The sequence below is a fragment of the Rhincodon typus genome, chromosome 7 (assembly GCF_021869965.1).
Source record: "Rhincodon typus isolate 14 chromosome 7, sRhiTyp1.1, whole genome shotgun sequence".
Taxonomy (NCBI): domain Eukaryota; kingdom Metazoa; phylum Chordata; class Chondrichthyes; order Orectolobiformes; family Rhincodontidae; genus Rhincodon; species Rhincodon typus.
The window spans coordinates 60,611,456-60,625,835 of record NC_063338.1 but is presented as its reverse complement, the minus strand read 5'-3'; the positions used below and the strand labels follow the sequence as shown (position 1 = coordinate 60,625,835).

At 38.0% G+C, this 14,380-nt stretch overlaps 1 protein-coding gene across 1 annotated transcript in view; it reads left to right on the top strand.

The window, feature by feature from the left end:
* Positions 1 to 13,826, top strand: part of itgb5 (integrin, beta 5) — a 129,225-nt gene extending 115,399 nt beyond the window's left edge. The window contains exons 14-15 of the mRNA XM_020526797.2: positions 5,216 to 5,382; positions 8,045 to 13,826. Of these exons, the coding sequence (XP_020382386.2) occupies positions 5,216 to 5,382; positions 8,045 to 8,140 (263 nt within the window). The 3' untranslated portion in view covers positions 8,141 to 13,826. The remainder of the gene's footprint in view (positions 1 to 5,215; positions 5,383 to 8,044) is intronic.
* Positions 13,827 to 14,380: the final 554 nt, after the last annotated feature.

Below are 14,380 nucleotides of genomic sequence, written 5' to 3'. Positions count from 1 at the left end.
TTCAGAAATCAAGAGATTTGGGTCCGTGTCTGTCAATACCGCAACTGAACAAGCATAAGTGTACTACAGTCCTCATGAGAAAACTCCAGGGATCCGAGAGTTCTTCTTGTGCAGTAGCAGTTCCTACCTCTGGAATAGAAGGCCTGGGTTTGAATCCCACCTGTTCTGAAGATGTGTCATAGCATGTCTAAATAGGCTGATTAAATATTAATACAAATCTTCCTACTACTACATTCTGGAGAGTAAGGACAATCCCTGATTCATTCATTCTCCCCATGATAAGCCCCTCCGTAAACACCATTTCTCCATCTTAAACAAAAGCATAAATTGCTGGAAAAGTTCAGTGGGTCTGGCAGCATCTGTGGAAAGAAATCAGAGTTAACATTTCAAGTCGAGTGACCCTTCCTCTGTCTTATCTACCTTTACCTGTAACACCAAATACATGTAGTTCTTGATCTTCGTCAATGAAGTGATTCATTTAGCAATTTACACCACCTCATCCTCTTTTTACATGTGAGTATGGATAAAAAGCTCGGCAGATGAATTTAAGGTAGGAAAGTGAGAGGTCATGAACTTTGGTGGAAGAATCAGAATGCAGACTATTATTTAAATGAATAGCAACTCCAAAAAAGTGCAATGCAGAGGGATCTAGGTATTCCTGTGAGTGAAACTCAAAACTTTAGCATGTGGATGCAGCAAGTAATTCAGAAGGCAAATGGAATTTTGGCCTATATTGCTAGGGGATTAAGTTTCAAAGTAGGAAAGTCTTGTTACAACTATACTTAGTGAGGCCACACCTGCAGAACCGTGTACAGATTTTGTTCCTATGTTTAAGAAAGGATGTACTGACATTGGAGGCAGTTCAAAAAAGATTCACAAAGCTGATTCCTTGTATGAAGGGGTTGACTTATCAAGAATGTCTAAACAGGTTAAGGTTATATTCATTAGAGTTTGGAAGTGAGAGTGGTGATCTTACTGAAATAAATAAAACTGAGGAGTTGACAGTATAGTTGTTGAGAAAGTCTCTCCACTAATCGAGTTATCTTGAATTAGAGGACATGGTCACAGAATAAGGGACATTTATTTAAAACTGAGATGCAAAGAAATTTCTTCTCCCAGAGAGTAGTGAATGTCTGGAAATCAGAGTGTTGTGGAGGCTGGTTCACTAAATGTATTTAAAGAGAAGGTAGGTTGATTTTTGAAATATCAACGAGTTGAGGGCTATAATGATCTGGCACAGAGGAGACCAGGGCTAGTTCAGCCATGATCTTGTGGAATAGTGAGACAGGCTTGAGGAACCAAAATGCTGTATTTCTTATAGTCCCTCCCCAAAACAAGCTTTCTATAGCCCTTTGTTTTCCTCATTCCTTAATTAATTTGCTAATTCCCTTCACATACTATCCCTGAAGATTCAGTCATCTTCGACTCAGCAACTCAGCAATTCTTAGTCAACCTTTCTGACATTTTTAAAAATTTGTTCACGTGATGAGGGCATCGCTGGCTAGGGAAGCATTTACTGTCCATTTCACCCCAGTTTCCCAGAGGACGGTGAAGAGTCAACCATTTTGTAGCCAGACCAGGTAAGGATGGCAGTTTCCTTCCCTTAAGGACACTGGTGAACCAGATGGGTTTTTCCTGACAATTGACAATGGTTTCATGGTCATTATTAAACTCTTAATTCCAGATATTTATTGAATCCAAATTCCACCATTTGTCAGGGTGGGATTCGAACCAAGGTCCCTAGAACATTGCCTGGGTCTCTGGAAAACAGTCCAGCAATAATACCACTAGGCCCGTCTGGTGGCTCTTGTCAGTAATCTGGTCTTTAGTGTAGCTTGGCCCTGTGTCATGGACTGTTGGTTCCTTTCCTGCTGCTTCAGAAGCAGCACTGAATATACTTAAACCATCTTCTCTGCCTGACATTAACTGCAGATGTGAAGCAGGCAAATATCTCGTTCTCTGTTGTGCTTTAGAGTGTATGCATATCATGCTGATGGATTAAAAATAGGTTTATGCCACCTTCCATTAGAAAGCAAAATCTACTTTCAATCTTCTGCCAACTGAATGGCCAACTTTCATCCTGGTTTCAGGAAGTTAAAATTCTGGTTGACATTTGTGAATCAGATGGGTTTTTTTCCTGACAATTGGCAACAGATTCGTGGTCATCATTAGACCCTTAATTCCAGATTTTTATTGAATTCAGATTTCATCATCTGCCAGGGCAGGATTCAAACCCGGGTCCCCAGAACATTACTCAGTCTCTGGATTAACAGTCCATTGGTAATACCACCAAGCTGTCGACTCCCTCTAGTGCTTCATGTAACCTGGTCGTTCAAAAGCTTATCAATGTTTCTCCTCCTGCAGTGGGACTGTTATTGCACTTCCTCTTTAATTAATATCCCAGCTCTCGCTTGCTTTTTCTTTTCTTAATACCTACTGATGGCTACTCGTTATTTCAGCCATTTAGTTTGTCTCTAGTACCATCTTATTTTTGAGTATTTGTAATTATTTCTCTACCTTAATTAATCTGTTCATAGGTCCACCCTTCACTTGTTATTCAACTGTTGATGCTTTACTCACCCTGTTTGACGCTTCTGATCATTTGCAAAGACTTGTTATTCAGCCTTTCAACACTCAACTCATACTATATGTACTTATCTGTTGACACTCTTAATTACCTGGAATTATCTTGCTGTTATCTCTCTGCCTGTATATTCTGCGCCTGTGCGCTTCCTTCCACTTCAGCTAACAAAGGACCAGTGCTTTGAAAGCTTGTGAATTTAAATAAACCTGTTGGATTATAGCCTGGTGTTGTGAGACTTCTGATTTTGTCCACCCCAGTCCAACACTGGCATCTCTACATCATGGCTTTCCTTTCCTTGTCATCAGTAACAGTTTCCAGGTATGTTTTCAACAGTGAATTGCCCTTGTGAAGTTCTCATTCTTTGTTTTCAGTTCAGCAGGGATATATTGATCAATGGTTTCCTGTCTGAATTCTATCAAACCGCCTTTGTAGATCAAACTTCTTTAGATTCCTCCATTTCTTCATCTAAATCAACATCGTGATTATGCATATAGAATGACCTTCCATATTAACTGAACAGTGCCCAATTTAATTACTTTCAGGGCTTACCTAGATCCTAGAAAAATCTATATTCCATCAGACTATCAAAGGCAGGACATTTCCTGGCTCCACATATAGGATCTGAGAGAAGTGGTCATGGATGTTGGAATTTTCATCACAGGGTCAATGTGTTCTCTGGGAATTGGGCCTGGCAACATTGAAAGAATGCGGAGGCTGCCAGGGGTGTGTTTGTGGAGGCGGATGCTGGACAGAAGGCCTGCCTTTCTGCTCTAGCACTATGTTTTTAAAAAGGTGATGAAACAAAGAACAGCTCTTAATGCTCGCAATCACATCTCCCACACTATACCCTTTGCCTCCTCCATGCATATCGTGTCCCAACAGCTTCATAACCTTATTCTCTTTATGCAAACCTATGCTTCTCCAGATAGCCCAAAATCCTCTTACACTCTATTCTAAACTATCATGTCAACTCAGTACACCAATCCATGTTCCCTCCACTCATTGATTTTACATCTATCATGGGCAGACCACAGGATCCATGGAAAGATGAAATGAAATAACAACCTAAGTGTCTTTTGATGGGTTCACTATGTTAAAAATACTCCCACTCATAAAACAAATTTGCTACGTTTAACTTCCTTCAACTAGGTAATCTCATAACCACAACATTTCATTAAAGTGCGTAATCTCATGTAAAAATGTCCATTAGTCTTCATGGTCCCACTTCAAAGAGTCTATAACTACTTAAAACTGTCAATCAAATTATGAAATGGCAGCTATACTGCAATGATAATAGAAGGTTGTGATATCAGTCATGCAGGACTAATCCAGTAATGGTAGCTCTCAAGAACAGAGTGAAATAGCCGGAATTTTTTTTAAATGCATCATACATTTTTGTTCAAGGATTTGACAGTCAGGAATTTTAAATACCTTGACAATTTTTTCTTTGTTGACACTTTTGACAGATCTGTTTGTAAACCTGTGCCTGTTGGGTCACATCATGTTTCACACGCTTGGGTTACCAAAAGCAGATGTGACTGGAGATAGCTGCTGATTTACATGGGTAGCTGCCTCCACGAAACACAGATGTACAAAATGCAACCTTGCCCCATTCCCAACCCTTGCAAAATGGTAGGTTCATGTTCACATAGGGACCTCTAAGACAATAAGACATAGGAGCAGATGTAGGCCAGTCAGCCCATTGGGTCTGCTCTGTCATTCATGGCTGATTTGATAATCTTCAACTCCACTTTCTTGCCCTTTCCCCATAATCCTTGATTCTCTTATTGATAAAATCTCTTTATATCACCTTGAATACAGTTAATGACCCAATAAAGAATTTCACAGATTCAAAACCTTCAAGAAGTTCCTCATCTTTTCTTATATGGATGACTTTTTAATATGAGAATATGCACTGTGGTCCTAGACTCTCCCAAAATTGGAAACAACCTTTATCTATATCCACCCTGGCAAGTTCCTAAGAATCTTGTATGTTTCAATAAGGTTGCTTCTCATTCTTCTAAACTGCAATGAGCACAGGCCCAACCTACTCAATCTCTCCTCATAAGACAGCTCATCCATATCTGGAAACTTTCTCTGGACTGCCTGTAAAGCTAACAATTCTTTCCTTACATAAGGAATCCAAAGCTGTTCAGAGTTGATTTTTGGACTCCTGCACCATTTTCACAATGAAGTTTTCATTATTGCAAAAATCTAGAACCTACTGCTCTGGTGTTAGGATGTGGCTATTCTAGAGCTATGTAGTTGAATAATGAAAAACTGAAGCCGAAGCTTTTGGTCCATCCCATTGTTGCCAATGATTCAATCCGTCTCCTGTGCTACTTGCTGAGGATGAATCAGATGGTAGATAGTCATGCTTAACTCAGAGCTGAAGTTCCAACCCCATACCCATCCAGTATCCAAAATATTTTCACTCTTGAAGCCAATTTCAACAAGAAGTTCTAGTTTTTATAAAATACTTAGGAGTAACAACAGTGTTTTGCAGGAAATATTCCAAAAACAAAATCTGTGCGTTTATTGCAGGGTGCTAGAGTTTGAGTTCTGCTTTTGCAGGATGAAGTAAACTTATTGAGCAATTCTTTTATTTAATGATCTGTTCTTATTTTACAGAATGTGCGAGTGAAACTGACCCCGTAACCGTATTGATAGCAGTAGTTGGTAGTATTCTGACCGTGGGCATTGCTTTACTTGCCATTTGGAAACTGATTGTCACTATTCATGATAGAAGAGAATTTGCCAGATTTCAAAATGAAAGGACCAGAGCCCGATATGAGATGGTAAGATTTTTGTTAAGTCATGTATATTATTCGAGAAATGCTGTAGAAATTATTGAACTAATAATGCATTGGTAGGTAACCAATAACTTTTGAACACGCCAGAGTCCTACAATGCTTCTGCATTACTGATAAGTTTAGAATTCATTGTTATCTTATTTCTTTTTCTATTCATCAGATTCTTTTTCAGTCTCCTCAGCTGAGGCCTTACTTTACTGGAAACAAGACAGTAGACATTTTTCTAAGTGTTTTTAAAAAAAATCTGTAAAAGGATAAGATATTTGCAGACTTAGACAATGTGTTAGGAGAATCAAGTGTGATGATATGATCGCAACTGACATTACTGTTGGACAAGCCAGATCCCAGAATAAAATTTGGTTTGATAGACCATAAGTTGTTTTTTTTTCCACAAATTAACATGTCGGTCTTTCACTGAACCATAAGCACACCAGGGTGCAGATTTGATTTTAACAATTAGACAAAAGTTTACTTTAAAAACGAAAGATTGGTTTGTCTTATTTTATATTCTGTCTACAAATAACACCATTTAAAAGATTTAAGACACCTGGCAAAATAAAATTCCATCTACATAGAATCCCTACTGTGTGGGAGCAGGCTCTTCAGCCCAACAAATCCGCACCAACCCTCCAAAGAGCACCTCAGCCCCCGTAACCCTGCAATTTCCATGGCTAACACACCTAATCTGCACACCCCTGAACACTGTGGGCAATTTAGCACGGCCAGTCCACCTCGCCTGGACATCTTTGGACTGTCGGAGGAAACCAGAACACCCAGCAGAAATCCACGCAGACACAGGGAGAATGCGCAAACTCCACACAGTCACCTGAGGGTGGAATTGAGCCCAGGTCACTGGCACTGTGAGGCAGCAGTGCTAACCACTGAGCCACCATGCCGCCTACTCTTTACAGTAAATTAAAATCCAGAGAAACTTTCCTTTTCTAAATTGACTTATTCATTTCAGTTTTGGTCCTGTGAGCAATGAAGCCTTTTCCTTTGACTCTCACAACTGAGATCTTAGACTAACTCAGCTTTGAATAAGGAATGCAGAGTTATAACCAAACAATCCTGATCTATAAGTTTCCACAAACTGAAACCCTTACACTGAGATAACCTATTCAATTAACAGCTCAGAACAAACTCCCTTTTCAAGGAAAAAATGCTATTCTTGCATCTAACTTCAATCAGGTCACTTTCGAACTGAATTCAAAAGCTTTAATTCAATTTCAACAAAAAAGCTTGTCCATGCATGTTCTGCTAAGTTAATGGTTTAATTTTAAACAAGCTTCCATTAACATTGCAGGAGGTTTTCAGTCAACCACTCCATGGCAGATACTGGTTCCAAAAGCCCCACCTAGATAATTATTAAACCTCTTCACACAGTGAATTTCAATTTGGATGTATTAGCTCGTGCAGTTTGGTGCTAAGAATAAGGAGGCCACATACTGTTTGGATGATAAGAGTCTAAATGTGGTAGAGGAGCAAAAGAATCTAGAGATACAAGACAGAAATCTTTTAAAGTAGCAACACAGGTTAATAAAGCCTCTAACATAATGCAAGTCGAGTACTCGGATTCATTTTTAGAGGAATAGATTTGAAAATGGCTGAAATTATGCTACATTGTGTATAGAACCTTGTTCAGATCATGTGTAGTACTTTACACAGTTCTGGTCTCCATTATTGTGGAAAGGATGTGAAATCATTAGAGTCAGTACCAGAAAGATATTGAAAAATGATACCAGAACAAGAGATTATGACTATCATGAAAAATAAAACAGGCTTTTGAGAAGAGAGAGAAACTGTTGGTGATTTTTAAAATGATGAAAGGGTTTTATAGGTATAATGAAGATGTAATTATTTATGAGGGAGATTAAAACTAAACACTAAAAGTATGAGAGAGACACTAATAAATCCAATATGGAATTCAAATTTGTAGGAAATGTGCTATCAGAAGGAGTGGTTGAGGCAAATGTCTCAGGTGCTTTCAACTAAAGCTAGATAAGCACATATGGATGAAAGGAGTAACCAGATATATTGTTAGGTTAGGTAAAGAGGGGTGAGTGGAGGGTCATAGTAATAATTTAAATCCAAATCACTTAAATTAATAATATTAGACTCCACTGACTCCTCTTTGCCTAACTCTAACAATATTGTCTGGATTCTTTTCTGTATCACATTTAACTATTTCTACGTCAAACATATTTGTGTGAGATACAATCTGCTTTGCTTTCAATTTGCTACTGATTTGTTCAAATGCTGATTTTTTTTTGTGAGCGAATGGGCCTGATATTAAATTTCTGTCCATAGCTGGCCATCAGGAGGCCTTTGCCATCGTCAGATTGCACTTAACACAGGTGCCCCCAGTGAGTTAGAGATTGCAAATGAGGTTGTGAGCTGCTCGAATGGACTGGTAGCAGAATGGAGTATTTTTGTGAATTTAGTAGGAGCTCACCTAAATCATAATATTAAACACTATTTTGGCCTTCAAATTAGTGGTTCAGCAATAATCAGACCCATGCTAAATTCGCTCACGCAAGTTCTACCTTGTTTGATTGGACAGTGGTTTTGGTGGGGACAAAAAAACTTTATAGAATTCAACTTTAAGTAAGTTCTCTTTGTTAACCCTCACTTTATTTTTCCTTTTCAGGCAACCAACCCACTGTACAGACAACCCATAACCACACATACTGTCGAAATTCTTTCAACAATGCATAACAAGTCTTACAATGGTATAGTTGACTGAAATGGGGAGTAGGATTGCAGTGGTAACTGTGCCATCAATTTGCACCTGACTGGGATTTTGTTCCTAAATTTGCTAACTGGAAATTCTGCCCTTCTTCCTCGGATAGCCAAGGCTGAAATTACTGCATTCTGCACAGAAAAAGACTCTGTACTAGACATCTGCCTGATTTGGACAAAATATCTTAGAGGAGTGTGCTTTGGACTATTGACTATTATTCTTGGACAAGAAAATATTTTATTGGGTTTATTGCTTAGATATGGGATGATGGAAATACAAATTGCAAATTTTTTGGCACAAGTAAACCTTTGAAGAAAACTTGTTTTGGTATGACAAAAAATTGTAAAGCTTGGGATTTTTAAAGCGTTTTTTATAACAAAGTTGATTACATTAAATCTGTGATAAATGTTTTTAGCATAACAAAAACTACTAAGTAATTATTATGAGCACAATACCTCTGAATTGAGCAGAAACAGGCATTTTATACCTATATCTACTTAACAGAAATATAACCATATGGTAACATTAGTTTGATTGTAGAAATACTGGGATAGTCTTCACTGATTATACCAGCTGAAAACAGTGCAGTAACTCTCTAAAATAGCAGGACAATGCTTCCTGCATTTTTACTATTTCCAATCTGGTTGGTGCCAAGTGCAGACAGATACATCATGAGTCAGGCTGTAGACCACTTTACTATGCAAGGATCCAGTGCTTTACCACGATTGTTATTTTAGGACAGTATTTGTAAACGCCACCCAGCATCAGGTGGCAGTGTAACTTGAGTGGAACTAAATGTAAATAATTTTAAATTTGACTTTGTGGAGCTGTAAGGAAAAGGAATGCTCCTCAGTGGTCAGCATAAAGGGTGCTACCACACAGTTTTCTTCTATTTAAACTGCCTCCCTGCTCTTTTCAGGGTTAGATTGAATTTGCATTGAAGGCCAGTCAGACTGCCCAACTTTGCTGTGACTCGGAGTCACTAAGCTGCCACAGAGTTTTAATGTTTTGCTTGCAGCTTTCTGGCCCTGTGCTACTGAAGCCCATCCCTCAAAATGGACTGGTCCTCCTTGGGAGGACCCTGCACAGCTGGCAGTCCAAGTCTACCCATTGTAATAGTTTACCTCACTGTGCCATGGCTGTTGTTTCCTGATTGGCTATACTAGGCTACTGATGCAAAATACCAATGTTATGTAATTTTATACTAGTTAAAGAGTTTGTAGAATTTTATTCATTGGAGTCCTGATAAGATTTGTGAAAGGTTGCTGATTGTGTCCATATTCTGGCAATAATGCTAATTACGTTGTTTGATTCTTTTACGCATGAAGAATAGCATGGATAGCACTGTGCTATTAAAGTGCTCTGGAAGAAATTTCACATTGGTGACATGAACTGCCTTGTACTTTCTGAAAGACTTTTGTAGTCCAGTTATGCAGCATCTTGTACTTGTAAAATCATTTTAACACAGAAAATAACACTTTCAAAAAATATTTGTTAATCAACTTGGCATCAATTGTCCACTGAGAGAGTCCAAATTTCTTTTTGATTACAATCCTACAGAGGCTTCTTATGTACTTTCTATGAACCTTTGCTATTCAGTGGTTGATACAATTCAGTTTTGGTGTCATAATGCGAAGCTGGAGGAACACAGCAGGTCAGGAGCATCAGAGGAGTAGGAAAGTTGACGTTTAAGGTTGGGATCCTTCTTCTTCTGTGTTCCTCCAGCTCCACACTGTGTTGACTCTAACTCCAGCATGTGCAGTTCTTGGTATCTTTGGTGTCATAATGCGGTAGGTTAACCACTGATGTGACATGAATCAATATGTTTCTTTTTAAAGAATGTTCTTGGTTACAGAAGTGCTAATCCTCATTAACTAAAGATGCCCAAGAAATGAATTGATGTGTTAAGCTAACATATATCCCCTGAGAATTGTGGTCATTGTTATATATAGCCAGTATTATGTATTATTTAGCAGGGTATTTAGCTCCCGTTGATTTTGCAATACCAGATCCTCTCTGACTGCCAGTGATTTACTACACAACTCTTATGAAATAATGGCACAGAATTCCAACAGGCTATTTCACTGAAAGCACAAAATGAAATTGTAAGTCCTTTCCCCCTACCTAACTTGAATAAATGGAGAATCCACTTGTAAGATTATAATTAGCATTTTGTGAACATGATAAAGTTGGAGGACAAGTTGATTAATTTGTATTTCTAAGTAAGTTTTATAAATAGGAGCATGATTTTGTTTTTCTGTACTTGTGCCCATGGGAGACTACCTCAGTCAGCACTGGCATGTATATCTGATGCTTTATCTGACATCTGAAATTTTGGAAAATCTATATGATGGAATTCAAGTGCAAAAAGCTAATATTAAATCTACACAAATGCTTGGCTAGGCGACAGTTAGAATGTTGCATCAACTTTCAAGATTGAATTGTCATCGTTGCCAAAGTACAATCAAAATAATTTTAAAAACTTGAGACAATACCAGGCATGAGCCATTATTCGGATTAGAGATTTGAAAGATCAATGTTCAAATTATGAAAGAGTTGGTAAGATACAGGATAAACAAATTTTCACTGGTAATTCAGTAACAAGAAGGGTATATCTTTGGAATTGGCTTGAAAGAACAAAGGACAGGTTGAGAGACGTTTACACAAGGAGTTGTTAGAATGTAGTTTTATCGACAAGGTACTAAGTGAATGAAGAATACATTTACAGGATGTGTAATCCTGGACTAGACTGCCAAATTTATGTTATGATCAGGTTTGCATTCAAATAACTTTTTAAAGCAGCTAAAGAGTGAGATCCCAGGTATGTAGAGAAGAAAGCTGTAAGATTCCATGACTTTGGAGACCCCACAATAAATGTTACTGGACAAAGAGTCAACAGTAAACAATCTATAATATATGCAATTTAATTCTAATTAGATGTTAAATTATAACCTGAGGTGAATAAGGGTAACAAACACACTGTTAAACAACACACAGCATATCAAATAGCAGATGTGATTTCTCAGCAATCTGCTCCCAGAAATTAGTGACAGTGAATTGCCAATTCTCCTTCAGATTTTGAGGGGTTTCATTTCTTCTTGTTAAAGACTTAGCTTCAGAAATTTGTCAAAAACTTTCTGTCCCAGACTGTTTCAACACTGGCTGATGTTCTGGTAGTTCACTCTTCCAACTGGAACAGTGATACTAGATACTCTACTCTAGTACCTAATCATCGACAAAATTTCAGCCAGTCCATAGGCAGCTAGCTTTGCCAAGCTGGCACTGCCCTTGTTTCTTCAAGCTCTGATCTTGCTCAGGTACAAAAGGCAAATACCCTGGTTGTTAGCTTTCTTCACCTTCACAATCAGCTACACAGAACTCTTAATGGTACATGGCTTATTCTGGATCCCATAGTTTCCAGAATTACTTCCTGAGCCAAAAACCCAAAATGTGGTTATGCTCTGTGGCTCCCCAGACTTATCTTGAATCTTGCTGGTTCAGAGCCAACAATAGCAGCACCATTTCAGAATGAAGGTTCTTCTCCCTGCTCCTAAGAAATTGACTCGCTAGCAGCCTGAAGGCAAAAAGACTGCTTCCTGACTGCCTTGATCCAAATGACTAAATGGACAGTTCAATGTCTTTTTGAAAACTTTTCAATAACCCTCACTTTGTTCCTAATCAGAATTGAATGTAACAACTATTTTAAACATCAAATGTTGCCACTCCTTAGAACTCTGTTGTTTGAATGCTACCATTTTCACAAATTGCTGGCTTACATGGTATAAATTGCATACAATAAAACAACAAAAATAGTTTTCATCATAAAGAGAATTGAGTAAATATTTGGAGAGTAGTGAACCCAAGACCATGTGTTTAGACAGCTGCCACTAGTACAATGGACCAAATGGCCTCTTTCTGTGCTGTAATATTATGATTCCAAATTAGTCTTTTTTCCTACTATAATCTTTTCATTACCACAATTGTTTCACTGTAAAGTTCTCAACATTTATCATTCAATACATTGTTTTCCAGTTATAATTTTTTTCTCCTTGATGCGTTAAAACTTGAGTGTCTGAAATCTTTAAAAGACTATATAACACAGAAGGAGGCCATCCCTCCTGTTGTATTTGCGCTGGCTTTTTCAAAGTGTAGCTTTTAACTCAAAAGAGCTGGAATACAATGGGGATAAACATGATTGTAATGAACTGTTCTGGTTAAATCGGGAATACTGTGGCTACATGATCAGGACAGAGACTGGAAATTCTGGCTAATAACTCAACTTCCAATTTTCCAATGTCTATCCACCATGTGCAAGACATAACCCGGAGTCTGTTGGAATGCTCCACACTTACCTGGATGAGTGCAGCTTCAACAAAATTCTAGATGTTTGACGCTTCAAATTTACTGCAGCCTGCTTGATCAGAATGTCATCCAGCATCGTAACTGTTCACTCCCTCCACCAAAATGCAGTGATTCAAGTTTTGTATCATTTACAAGATGCACTATTGCAACTTGTCAAAGTTCTTTCAACAGCACCTTCCAAACCTGTGCCACCTAAAAGAACAAAGACAGCAGATATATGGGAGCACCATGACCTGTAAGTTTCCCTCGATGCCACACATAATGCTGACTTGGAACTATATCACATTTCTTCACTGTTGCTGATTAAATTTGTGGGACACTGTCCTTACAGCACTTTGGGTGTACGTGCAATAAATGGACTGAATTGGTTCCAAATGCAGCTCACCTTCTCAACGACTGTTAGGGACAGGAAATAATCATTGGTCTTACCAGTGACATTCACTTTCCATGAACAAGAAAAGATTATTAGTGACCTTGACAAGATCCTTGTAGTGCTAAATGTTATCTCATCAGAGTCATCTATTCCCTGGCCAAGCTATTAGACTGCCATTATTACAATAGTACCTAATAATATGGGAAATTGCCCAGATATTTAAGTGATTATACTTGGATGGTAAATGGCCATAGCTTTGGCAATCCACAAAATGCTTCATTCCAGGCATCAAGATTTCACTAGCCACTATATAGTCTGGTTAACTCTGATGACCCTATGGCTGTCTCTAAGTTGTTGTCCTTTCCTGACCTAAGATGCCCACTAACTATGATTAATGACTACTTAAACCCAATTGAAAGGCAGCATCTCCAACATTAAAACATCCCTTCTGTACTTGACTAAATTGCTCGCCTAGCTTTTGAAGTAAGATTTAAGTTCACAATTTTCTCACTCAGACATGAAAATGCTGCCATTGATACAAGGTTGACACCTGTCAATATCATTTGTTGCCACTAACCACAATCTTAACTGAATCCACCAGATAACACTAGGAACACAGAAATTGGGTTCTCCATGACGAAAGCTCACTTTCTGTAATTTTGAAGAAGTCACTAGAACATTTGAGATAATACATTTAGTTCTGCCGATTCATCTTGAGACCCTTCAGTAATTGTCTGCTGATAACTCTTTTCCTGTAAAAAGATAGATAAAGACCAATAGTTATGAAAACAAGGGATCAGTGTCACTGACTTACATAAGCAATTTACGTGAATCTATGAATGCACATCATGGTAATATATTTCTAATTTGAAAGATTTCTATGTGACAATACCAATGTGTCTGCAAGGCACTAAGTTCATTCTGCAAAATAAAAGGCATATCTGCAGCTGCAAACAGCGACTAATGTCTGATACTGTATAAATTTTGATGTTTTGCTAAATTGAAAGAAAGTGCAGTTGGCATGCGTTGTATGGGAAATTTGTAAATATAGCCAAAATGGAATCACATTCGACGATCTGTAAGCTGCCCTTGGCAGAAGTTTGTCTACATAGGAAGACCCCTCTGTGCAGGGTTTCCAAATTATTTCAAATTCTTTCAGGCAAACACTTGAGTTCTAATCTGATGGAGTTATTTCTCCTATATTTATAGCAGGATAACGTTCAGGATGGTCACCAATTCTGTGACAGCTGTAACTGTTACTGGCTTTGAGTATTTAATGCACCCCAGGAATGCAATATATTCTAAAAATTAGTTCAGTCCACCTGTACAGCAAATGTTCATTTTTTTAAGCACTGAAAATATAAAAAGTGCCCATACGGCTACTGTGACCGAACTATAAATCAGTTCCTGTGTGTATTAAATACATTATTTGAAAGTGAGATAAATTTTGAGTGTGTTTCACTATGATTACATTGGATAAGTACTAATGAATGATTATTGTTTTTGAA